The sequence below is a fragment of the Oncorhynchus nerka genome, linkage group LG19 (genome assembly GCF_034236695.1).
Source record: "Oncorhynchus nerka isolate Pitt River linkage group LG19, Oner_Uvic_2.0, whole genome shotgun sequence".
NCBI classification, from domain to species: domain Eukaryota; kingdom Metazoa; phylum Chordata; class Actinopteri; order Salmoniformes; family Salmonidae; genus Oncorhynchus; species Oncorhynchus nerka.
Window position 1 is genome coordinate 30,116,669 of NC_088414.1, and position 12,846 is coordinate 30,129,514.

General features: G+C 41.7%; 1 protein-coding gene across 4 annotated transcripts in view; it reads right to left on the bottom strand.

Moving 5' to 3' along the window:
• The window catches only part of LOC115101365 (kelch-like protein 13), a 68,999-nt gene extending 56,212 nt beyond the window's left edge, over window positions 1–12,787 (bottom strand). For 2 of the 4 annotated variants that reach the window (XM_029620787.2, XM_029620784.2), the window contains exons 1-2: window positions 12,680–12,787; window positions 7,247–7,320 (exon numbers count right to left, since the gene is read on the bottom strand). In XM_029620787.2, coding sequence (XP_029476647.1) covers window positions 7,247–7,299 — 53 coding nt within the window. In that variant the 5' untranslated portion in view covers window positions 7,300–7,320; window positions 12,680–12,787. Of the gene's footprint in view, window positions 1–7,234; window positions 7,321–12,679 lie in introns of all 4 variants that reach the window. The other 2 variants (XM_029620786.2, XM_029620783.2) reach the window with 1 other exon arrangement.
• Between the last annotated feature and the right edge of the window lie 59 nt (window positions 12,788–12,846).

Below are 12,846 nucleotides of genomic sequence, written 5' to 3' on the forward strand. Positions count from 1 at the left end.
TTGTTTTGCATTGCGTTTGGTGCACCTTGCCTTTGCCTGACATTTGTACTGGCCATTAGGCGTGGGTTCATGCCTGTATGAGCATCAGGGGAACAGACAGCCCTCGTGACTGACTGCAGAACAGACAAATGTATACCATCTAGTGGACACAGAGGGAACTGTACTGTCTAAACGCCATATACCCCCTCAAGCAAGCAGCTGACTGCGCATGCGGTCACCACCACCAGTGTGGTTCCTCATCCATCCTATCTCTGGCCCGATCAGAATGATCAAAACCTTCATCTCATCGGACAGTCTATCCAGCTGTCACATGATTGGTAAAACAGTGCTGAGGAGTATTTATTTCTTTAATAAAGCCCTTTTGTGGGGAAAAACTCATTCTGATTGGCTGGGCCTGGCTCCCCAGTGGGCTGCAACCCGGCCCAGTCATGTGAAATCTAGGCCCTAATGCATCTATTTCAACTGACTGATTTCCTTATATGAACTGTAACTCAGCAAAATCTTTGAAATTGTTGCATGTTGCATTTATATTTTTGTTCAGTATAATTGATAGTTCAATCATTTGAATTCCACTTAGTGCTTTTTTTCTGTGAGATCGATGTGCAGTTTTTGTAGAGATAAATCAGATCAAGCCTGAACTGTGCGATGTAGCAGGGAGTTGAAGTTTCCAACAAACCAATATTCTACATAGTTAATTACCACGTTTTCAGTGCTAAACTACAATGACCATAATCCATTGCACACACTCTTAACTTGTCCGTTTGTGCGCAGCGGACACGGAGACTGAGAGAACGCACTATCGAGAGAAATATAAAGCAGTTGCTTCACGTGCCTGAAAATACATGATCTAAGTGATTGATAGTTGGTATTCAGCAGTCATAAAAGTATGCCTTATTTACTTTGAACAACAACTAAAATAGTGGTTTTGTCAGACAGCAGCTCTATAGAGATGAGATGATGACTTGGAATCAAATAAAGTAATTTAACAAAACAAATGTAATATACACAACATCTGAAATATTTATAAAAAGTAATGTGAATGACTTATAGTTAATAAGTGATAAGCTGTAATGGGCAGTCACTACCATCATGGGACTTTTATGAATTGTTTTATTCTGTGTTACGGCATTGAACACACATAACGTATAGTGCATTTTATGTAAAAAAAAAAATATATATCTAAAAATCTGAACCGAAAACTGTGATCATTTTTATATAATCTAACTGAAATCGAACCGACATTAAAAAGTACTAATGGCTCTATCCAAATAAGAACCACGTAAAAAAAAAAGGAAAATAATTAAAAGCAAGTGCCCTGAATGTCATGTTCCAGCTATGAAACAGCACCTGGTTTGTTTCACATTTTAACGCATTTCGCAAGGCTTGGCGATTATCAAAAAAGAATATGCATTTGTCGTTATAAAAGCTTTTCTGGGGTGAGAAATAATCCTGCTGAAAGTGCTAGTTAAGAAAAACTCACCCAGTGTAGAAAAATCAAAGACTGAGGTAGAGAGCAACAAAAGTTTGCCTGGATTCAGAGGGATGAGGTGATGAAAGCAGAGGCCCAGCAGATGCTGAAGGCTGAGGACTTCTACTGAGGAGTGCAGAAACAGCAGCAGGCAGGCAGGGCTGGAGAAGGATGGATAGAACCGTGCTCAAAGCCCTACAAACCTCTCCCATAAGAACACTCTCTACGTGTGCCTTTTGTCATGATCCACATTCAGCCAGACAATACAAACTCTGTGTACCGGTAGTCCTAAATAAAACAAGCCAGGGTGTAGTACAATAGAACTGCTACTAGAATTAGGCTTAGCTGGGTAATGGGTTACTGATTAATGTTTGACTTTTCACATTAACGGTCAATAAAATCTTTCTTAAACATCTTAAATGGGATGAGATTATCCCCATCTGCATAATCACAGACAGCCAGTCAGAGAATACGGCACACAGACTAGAGGTCGACCGATAAATCGGAATGGCAGATTAATTAGGGCCGATTTCAAGGTTTCATAACAATCGGTAATCGGCATTTTTGGACACCGATTATGGCCGATTACATTGCACCCCACGAGGAGCCATGGTAAGGTGCTAGCTAGCATTAAACGTATCTTATAAAAAACAATCAATCTTAACATAATCACTAGTTAACTACACATGGTTGATGATATTACTAGTTTAACTAGCTTGTCCTGTGTTGCATATAAATCGATGCGATGCCTGTTAATTTATCATTGAATCACAGCCTACTTCGCCAAACGGGTGATTTAACAAGAGCTTTCGCGAAAAAAGCATAGTCGTTGCACCAATGTGTACCGAACCATAAACATCAACGCCTTTCTTAAAATCAAAACACAAGTATATATTTTAAACCTGCATATGTAGTTAATATTGCCTGCTAACATGAATTTCTTTGAACTAGGGAAATTTGTGTCACTTCTCTTGCGTTCTGTGCAAGAGTCAGGGTATATGCAGCAGTTTGGCCCGCCTGGCTCGTTGCAAACTGTGTGAAGACCATTTCTTCCTAACAAAGACAGGCAACTTGGCCAAACGGGGATGATTTGACAAAAGCGCATTTGCGAAAAAAGCACAATCGTAAACATCAATGCCTTTCTTAAAATCAATACACAGAAGTATATATTTTTAAACCTGCATGTTTAATTAAAAGAAATGAGTGTTAACTGGCAATATTAAACTAGGGAAATTGTGTCACTTCTCTTGCGTTCATTGCATGCAGAGTCAGGGTATATGCAAAAGTCTGGGCCGCCTGGCTTGTTGCTTACAAATTTGCCAGAATTTTATGTAATTATTACATAACATTGAAGGTTGTGCAAAGTAACAGGAATATTTAGACTTATGGATGCCACCCAGTAGATAAAATACTTAACGGTTCCGTATTTCACTGAAAAAATAAATGTTTTGTTTTCAAAAGGATAGTTTCCGGATTTGAACATATTAATGACTTAAGGCTCGTATTTCTGTGTTATTATATTATAATTAAGACTATGATTTGATAGACCAGTCTGAGCGGTGGTAGGCAGCAGCAGGTTCGTAAGAATTCATTCAAACAGCACTTTACTGGGTTTGCCAGCAGCTCTTCGCAATGCTTGAAGCATTGCGCCGTTTATGACTTCAAGCCTATCAACTCCTGAGATTAGGCTGGCAATACTAAAGTACCTATTAGAACATCCAATAGTCAAAGGTATATGAAATACAAATGGTATAGCGAGAAATAGTCCTATATTAACTACAACCTAAAACTTCTGACCTGGGAATATTGAAGACTCATGTTAAAAGGAACCACCAGCTTTCATGTGTTCTCATGTTCTGAGCAAGGAACTTAAAAGTTAGTGCAATATGTGCTATGTAAAAAAGCTTTCTTTTACTTTATTTTTGCATTATTTAAACCAAATTGAACATGTTTCATTATACACTGCTCAAAAAAATAAAGGGAACACTTAAACAACACAATGTAACTCCAAGTCAATCACACTTCAGTGAAATCAAACTGTCCACTTAGGAAGCAACACTGATTGACAATACATTTCACATGTGGTTGTGCAAATGGAATAGACAACAGGTGGAAATTATAGGCAATTAGCAAGACACCCCCAATAAAGGAGTGGTTCTGCAGGTGGTGACCACTTCTCAGTTCCTATGCTTCCTGGCTGATGTTTTGGTCACTTTTGAATGCTGGCGGTGCTTTCACTCTAGTGGTAGCATGAGACGGAGTCTACAACCCACACAAGTGGCTCAGGTAGTGCAGCTCATCCAGGATGGCACATCAATGCGAGCTGTGGCAAGAAGGTTTGCTGTGTCTGTCAGCGTAGTGTCCAGAGCATGGAGGCGCTACCAGGAGACAGGCCAGTACATCAGGAGACGTGGAGGAGGCCGTAGGAGGGCAACAACCCAGCAGCAGGACCGCTACCTCCGCCTTTGTGCAAGGAGGAGCAGGAGGGGCACTGCCAGAGCCCTGCAAAATGACCTTCAGCAGGCCACAAATGTGCATGTGTCTCCTCAAACGGTCAGAAACAAACTCCATGAGGGTGGTATGAGGGCCTGACGTCCACAGGTGGGGGTTGTGCTTACAGCCCAACACTGTGCAGGACGTTTGGCATTTGCTAGAGAACACGAAGATTGGCAAATTCGCCACTGGCGCCCTGTGCTCTTCACAGATGAAAGCTGGTTCACACTGAGCACATGTGACAGACGTGACAGAGTCTGGAGACGCCGTGGAGAACGTTCTGCTGCCTGCAACATCCTCCAGCATGACCGGTTTGGCGGTGGGTCAGTCATGGTGTGGGGTGGCATTTCTTTGGGGGGCCGCACAGCCCTCCATGTGCTCGCCTGAGGTAGCCTGACTGAGTTAGACTAGGTCACAGGGATCAATTCAGGGCAGTACAAAAAAAGACCTTTGACAAAACCAATCGTCACACCGTATGTGGTTGAGGACAGAAGAAAGAGTCGGCTTTAGAAAATACAGATTCACCCCAGTGTACAGGGTTGAATAGACATTGGATTTAGGTACTCGAGTTCATATGTGGGCAGCAGAAGTGTAGCGCCGCATACAGATGTAGATTTGCCAATTGGGGTACATCGATGCAACAGATGGAAGCTGGTGAAAGCGAAAATGGGGGAAACAAACCTTGCCAACAGCACACGTCCCATGAGCTTGCTATTAAGAGTGCCTAGAAGAGTCAACTGTCCACCTCAAAAGAAGGTTTGCAGCAGTCTAGTGTTTGCTGGCCAACAACTGTGGCATTAGGAGTATCACCTTGCCAAGTGATGCACTGAAATGTTCCTGCCTTTTTAGTGCTTTGTTACTACCTCCATCTGGACATGAAATGTACATTATAGTGATCCTACTTAAATTGAAAAGACACTTTTCTTAGCACAGAATGAAAGAGAAATAAAACACCTCAACTCCCACAATACACTCACTAAAACCCAGTCAAGCTGCTGTATGGTTTATTCATTACAACAGCACTCAAAATAGTGATGCTAGAGAGCTGAAGCTACTGTTGGTTGGGAGGGGAGGAATGATGACAAACCCATTATGTCAATAATAACTTCCCATCTGTGCGTTTGATTAAGCCATCAACCTCTCCCCCCCATCAGCTTGTAGTCTACTCTCGCTCCACTGCACCACGTTGTCCAGTCCAGCGGCACGCTCTCTGGCCAAAGACTGCCACTGCCTAGCAACTATTCCTTGATGCTCGTTAGGAGGTAGCAAGCTACGTGACAACAGAGGGACATGCTGGTCCAGTAGGCTTCAGTGGTGTCCAGATTTTCATAGCTTCATGCTGTTTCTATACCATACCGGGGTATACGGTATTACCGGCAGTGCAAGTCTTTCCAAACTTCCCATAGCGAACAGTAGCTAAATGCTAAAAAGCGCAAGCTAACAAACTAATTGATAGTTAGATAGTTAAACCTATAGTTATAAGATATTTAGCTGGCAAACAGTTGTAGTGAATTTAAATTGTAACTCTTGCACAACAGTGGATCGTCATGTCCCAAAAGATTCTGTTTGCTCTTTGATAACAAACTTACCATGTGGCTGGCTTAATCAGCTGCTTTGGGGAACAGCTTCATAATGAAACAATAATGCAACAGGTGAACTGAAGAACGCGATCTGCTTTATCTATTAACCTAACGCACAAGTCGACTGCAGGTATTTATTTAAAAATAAAGAATAAGCTAGAAATTGTTTCAACGGTTTTGAAAATCATACCCCTGTATAGCGCTCAAGTCCAGGGCTCTATCTACAGTGTGACAATTTTACTGGCATATGCGGCTAAATATTTTTCTGTGGGATGTGTTTTTTATTTTTATTTAAGCGCACCAGTGAGCCTAGAACAATGTACAATTCTAGCTTTATTACCTCAAATATTTTTAATTGTACTCCTAAATTTCTTTGTGTGCGTGCCTACATTTGAAGTTAGGCGCACACGTGCTCCTTGTATTTTTGTTTTTGTTTTTAAAGGCCAGCGTAGAGCCCTGCCCAAGCCTATGATCCGGCAGCCTCAAACTACTGCTTAGCTTCAAAAGGACTGGACACAATATAATAAGGAAATACAAACTTTACAAAAGGGAAAGCAGAAAACCACACAACTGAAGCATTGCCCGTTAAGATCTGTTGTTGTGGTTATGGTCATGGAAATGACTGAAGGCAGGATTAGGTTAGACATCACAGCAACTTGTTTTGGTGGAAAGAAATACAATTTGTTAAAAACAAAAAAACGGTATACTTGAGTAGTCAGAGCTCATCATTCTAATAAACCATAGGTCAAAATGCACTGACACAGATTCTAGTTAGAGATAAATCTGTAACATTGTGTCATGAAAGCATTTCTAGTTGAGGCACTCCACTAAAATCTTCATGAAGTGCTCCGAGAAGACAAAATCCCTGAACAGCTGCTGCAACACACAGGAAGGCACAAAGGACAGGGGCTTAGAGAAGCCTAGCTGACTACACCATAGAGGACACAGAAAAATACAGTCATGAGAGCAGCAGAATTGAAAATAGTCAACAGTCATGATGTTGTGAGTAATCTCCCCTGGCTCTCACACAACTTCCTAATTCATTACCGTTGACGATAGTAACTGGCTTACAGGTAAAAATCCACTCACAGCTTGAAATAAGGCATTAGTCACTTGGTACAAAAACAACACGTCCCAAAGAGGGGCCTGGAGACAGGCCCAAAGAGGCAGCCATTTACCCAGCAACAGGGGGACAATGACAGCCCTCTGACAGACTGAGTCATGGATACATGCTGTAACCCAACCTGAATCACTGCTGCAGCATCGTCAACAGCTAAGTTAGCCCACACACACTGAGCTGCATGAACACTCCATACTGAGTCCATGTCTTTGACTCACTTTAAGATGTAATCATGAATGTTACTTAACAGGCAAGTTAAAGTTAAAACAGAAACAGAATATTGCAAATTATGCAAGAGGTAGAAACTCAGACTATCAAAAAGGAAATATTATTTTTGTTTAAAACCTGTCTTTGTCCGTAAGAGAAAGCAAGCAGACCCGACAAAAATGAGAATAAAAAATATTTAATGTTGTTAGACTAACTTCATATATTAATTAAGAGATGAGATAATTACTAACGTTACATGTTCACAGAACGGCTAAAACCCAGAACGGCTAAAATGAGCCACTTCAGAGGAAAGTGAGGAACGTTGAATGATTGTGTGTATAGATGTAGAAGAAATTTTGGACATACATTGCACAGTACCTGTCGTGCAGTCCGAGGGACATCGTCTCCCCTCTGTGTACAGGGTGCTCCATGCCCTCGCCAAAACCACACCACTGAAAAACAGGTGAACAATACATTAATGATATTGTCAGGGCTCTTCAAAGGTCATTTAGTTGATAATACAATCATCAACCCCTTCGACCGGTACACATGAATAGCCCAAAGAAAGTTTGTGGAGTGTTTGGAAAATCTAAGACCGGTTCAGTCCTATCCTACTTCTCCACTGTCACCTTCTGTCCCAGTGAAAGCCGAAGCTCAGGGCTGCGAGACCGCAAACTGGAAATGGGAGATGGACAATCTACACTACTTTAACAGTTGTCACAGTGCTACCCCCCTTGCCAACACTGACTGACTCCTAGCCAAACCCCGTTCCCCTGTTTAGTTTCAAAGTCATAAAATGCAATAGGCTAATCCCTTCCTGTAGTGCATTTGTTTTCAAACTTGCATTATAAACCGGGTAGTTTGGGTCCTGGATGCGGATTGACTATAAGATATATCAGACAATATACCACGGGTATGACACAAAATTAGGTGTTTACTGTTCTATTCATGCCAGTAACCAGTTTATAATAGCAATAAGGCTCGGGCGATATACCGTAGAGCCCCCCCTCCCCCCGAAATACCAACACCACAGCTTATAACTTATAAGTTAAGTATTACTATGTGTCAAATAAATTATATCCAGGTCTGGCCTCCAGCTATGCATTTGGTTTGATAACTTGCTAGTTAAGTGGCTCGATGTCAAGATCAAGCTTCTTGGTTACAGCAGAGACATTCAATCCCTTCCTGGATCAAGATCGCTGCGTCCAATCATTTTTTTGTGGAAATAGCGCCCCTTGTGTGCACTTCCGGTAATACCGTATACCCCGGTATGGTACAGAAACAACATGACCATATGAAAATCTGGACACCACCCATCCCAAATAAGGCACCGCAGGATATAACCCTGCTGGGCATGAATTTTAAGCCCGCGACGTTCAGGCCCTACCCAGGCCTGATAGCCAAATTTAAGGCCCTGCCTGGAACTAAAAATAACTTCCTCCTTTAGCAAATCCATTATAAATGTCGGGCCCATCGGGCTTGTGTTGCGTAGCAGATCTCTACCTCGTGGTTTGTGTTATTAGCAATATTGCTCAAATATAGTCGTTCAAAATTCTACATTTAAGACTGTTTCATTTTATTTCACCTTTTTCCTAATTAACCTCATTATAAATTATTTTCAATAAGAGAGATAGGGTTGACCAAGTGGCACAGTGGTCTTAGGCACTGCATCTCAGTGCTAGAGGCGTCGCTACAGACCCCGGTTCGGTTCCAGGCTGTATCACAACCGGCCGTGATTGGGAGTCCCATGGGGCGGCACACAATTGGCCCAGTGTCGTCCGGGTTAGGCCGCCATTGTAAATAAGAATTTCTTCTCAACTGACTTGCCTAATTAAATAAAGGTTAAACACATGACAATGAAATGTTGTACAATGAAATAAGCAACAAATATTTCTCTCCCAAATTTCCACAAGGCCAGGTGGACAGAGCTCAGCTCTGCCTCCTCTCTTTTTCCATTTATTAGCAGCATGAGCATATGGCCTTTCTATTAATATTTCAGACTCATATTTTGGGGCGTTGTCTGCCATCTGTCCTCCCTGCACCCCACTGTTCAGCTTGGTCATGATTACAGTGGAGATCAGATGGGGTGATAATTGCAGCACAGTCTGTGTGGATAGTTTCCCACCAGGGGTCTACATAGTCAGACAGAAGGACATTGGAAGAGAGGTGACAGAAAATGAAAAGCGAGTAGATAATATAGCAGTTAGTCTGCTACCTATAATAAAAGGTGACAACACCTGTGGCTCCCACACCATCCGAGCTAATTTTAGGTGTGCATAGTGGCATTAAAATTGTACAATTATGTAGCTACATTGCATATCCTAATGACTTAAAGTAGTGACAGAAATCTCTTCCTACTAGTCACCATTCAGATGCATATCAAAGTAGTTGGAGTTGTCATACACGCAGTGCAACAGAGGCTGGGACATGACTTTAGTCTAGTCAAGCTGAAATGCAATTGGTTGGAAAAGACCAGTCCACGACGGGTGCCTAGCCTAATTTGCCTAAATAAAAAAAACTCTATGAAGATTGAAATTAACTCTAGTCTCTTGCTAAACAACATTTTATTTAATTTATTTTTATTGAACCTTTATTTAACAATTACGACCTGGCCAAGATAAAGCAAAGCAGTTCGACAGGTACAACAACACAGAGTTACACATGGAGTAAAACAAACATACAGTCAAAAATACAGTAGAAAAACAAGTCTATATACAATGTGAGCAAATGAGGTGAGATAAGGGAGGTAAAGGCAAAAAAGGCCATGGTGGCAAAGTAAATACAATATAGCAAGTAAACTTTTTTTTTTAAATAAACACTGGAATGGTAGATTTGCAGTGGAAGAATGTGCAAAGTAGAGAGAAATAATGGGGGTGCAAAGGAGCAAAATAAATAAATAAATACAGTAGGGGGAGAGGTAGTTGTTTGGGCTAAATTATAGATGGGCTATGTACAGGTGCAGTAATCTTTGAGCTGCTCTGACAGCTGGTGCTTAAAGCTAGTGAGGGGGATAAGTGTTTCCAGTTTCAGAGATGTTTGCAGTTCGTTCCAGTCATTGGCAGCAGAGAACTGGAAGGAGGCGGCCAAAGTAAGAATTGGTTTTGGGGGTGACCAGAGAAATATACCTGCTGGAGCGCGTGCTACAGGTGGGTGCTGCTATGGTGACCAGCGAGGTGATATAAGGGGGGACTTTACCTAGAAGGGTCTTGTAGATGACATGGAGCCAGTGGGTTTGGCGACGTGTATGAAGCGAGGGCCAGCCAACGAGAGCGTACAGGTCGCAGTGGTGGGTAGTATATGAGGCTTGGGTGACAAAACGGATGGCACTGTGATAGACTGCATCCAATTTATTGAGTAGGGTATTGGAGGCTATTTTGTAAATGACGTCTCCGAAGTCGAGGATCAGTAGGATGGTCAGTTTTACAAGGGTATGTTTGGCAGCATGAGTGAAGGAGGCTTTATTGCAAAATAGGAAGCCAATTCTAGATTTAACTTTGGATTGGAGATGTTTGATGTGAGTCTGGAAGGAGAGTTTACAGTCTAACCAGACACCTAGGTATTTGTAGTTGTCCACATATTCTAAGTCAGAACCGTCCAGAGTAGTGATGTTGGACAGGCGGGCAGGTGCAGGCAGCAATCGGTTGAAGAGCATGCATTTAGTTTTAATGAAATGCCTCCTGACCTTGAAAGTTTCCACCTGAGGACATGATTGTAGGTCAGGCTAAGCCAGGAGAGGGCAACCTTGAAGAACTAAACTACTAGGCCTAGACGGGACAAACAAGGTTCAACCATGATCCTCCATCCAGAGAGGCCAAAACACAAAGCCAATCAGTGGCCATCTTGGACATGGCACGTTACTTGTTATTTTTGCAGGTAAGCGGCAAAGGTCCCTTTGTTTGACTGTGAACAATGTGTAGACTACTTTCTCCAGTCACACTCAGGACAAAGAACACAAAAACACATAAAACATGGCCAACATTGAGAAAAACTAAGTCTGGCTTAGCAGACTAAACGCCACTCCATGGAGAAGGACGTTTATGATGACTGCACCAACAGAGTGAAACAGAGACCAGGCTTTGTGGGATCTAGCTCCGACTACATTGATTCACCCAAGGTCAAAACTTTCAATCAGGAAACGCCTACACTATGTCTATGTTTGTCATCTGTACTTGCATGACTTTGTTTGCTGAAATTCATACTTTGAGATTCAATTGACACATGCGCATTTGCTCTGAGTTGTCATCTTTGAGAGACAGAAACGAGCAAAAGGTTGGTGGTTGTATTTGATTCACGTTTATTGAAAAAGTATGATTTCAGCAAAGAAAGTCCAGCAACTACAGAGGACACATGTAAATCATGAAACGCCTACCATTTTACCTTTAAGTATTGACCATGGCTGAATCGATGTGGCCGGAGCTCAATTCCACAAAGCCTGGTCTCTGCTCCACTCTGTTGGTGAAGTTCATCATAAACTTCCTTCACCGTGGAGTTTAGTCCACTAGGTCTGGCTAGCCTTTAGCCTACACAGAGGTTTTGATGTATACTGTGTAGCCTACTGTACATGCTATGTAGTTGCCACATCTGACAAACATGTATCAAAAGAACAATTGGCATTACACTAAAAAGGGCTCAAGTGATGGGTGACGGGGCTCATGTGATGGTCTGCTGCTTCCATAATGATATACTGATTTTGAAAGCAAATACGTGCATGCTCCATTGGGGCAGGTAACTAACTCAGTTAGCGGTTTGGATGTTGTCTCGTATGGCAATCCTCATGACACCAGCTCCTCCAATAAACACATCCACCTTCTGAGTGCACTTATACCGACCCTATATTACAAACAAATTATTTACACGAGAAGGCCTTCTGACAGGTGATGCACAAATTGTCGAGCAATTGAGTCGGTCAAATTTCACATGGTTAAAGGTCATTAAATCATTAGCTAATGTCAGTCATTACATTAACATAGATGATAAAGAGCAGCAAGAATGACATTTGAAACTAGAAAAAATGACAGCGCCCAGTCGACGCACTCAATTCAATTGAATATTCTAAATCTTTCACGCCGATATCGTGGTAACAAGGTAAATTATTATTAATAATTATCCATGCCTCACTTTCCTGGCGTTCATACTAGCTAACCAAAATATCAAATAGATAACAGTTAACTTGCTGCTGTACAGTAAACTGTTAGCTAGCTTTAAGTTTAACAACGAGTTAACCCCAGCGTAGCCCTGCATGGAGGACATGACTACACATGTTTATTGGAAACTTCTAAAACTTTCACTAGCTTGCTAGCTGTCTAGCTAGCTACCTAGTATGACCACCACTGTTCAGAAAGTCTGAAAGTTAGATAGCTAACGTTAGCTAGTTGTAACTACAGGCTGGATAGCTAGCTAGCTGTAACTACAGGCTGGATAGTTAGTTACAACTCATCTTTATTCCAAACATTCATGATCACCTAAGTGAAAAGCTAAGGCAACAATTAGAAATAAAGGTGGAACGCATATTTATCTAGCTAGCTAGTTAGCTATCATAGTGTGCTTAAACCCATTAAGCAGTGTCAATGTATACCAACTTCGCCGGGCGAGAGCATTTGTAGGAAGGACAAACCACACAGCATGGCTACCCGTGAAGTTAGTTAGCCAGCTGAAGCTACATCTTAAGCTACTTAGCTAGCTAGCTACTTCTTTAGCTAGTTACCCGTAATTGAAAACGTTGGGTTGCGTTTTATGTTATATTCAACATTTTACATATAAAAGGAGAATTTAAAATACATTCTATAAACTTTTAAATAGCGAAATTCCTACCTGATACGTCCTTGTTTTCTTCTTAAACCCTCAAATCCACTCTACCCATAGATCTCACTAAGGTCCGCCTCCAACCTATCCAATGGTCGTTTGCAAGGACCGTGACGTAGCCACGCTGGTAAATGGTAGGATCATACGGCAATATTTTTCATAGTCGCAAAACTTAA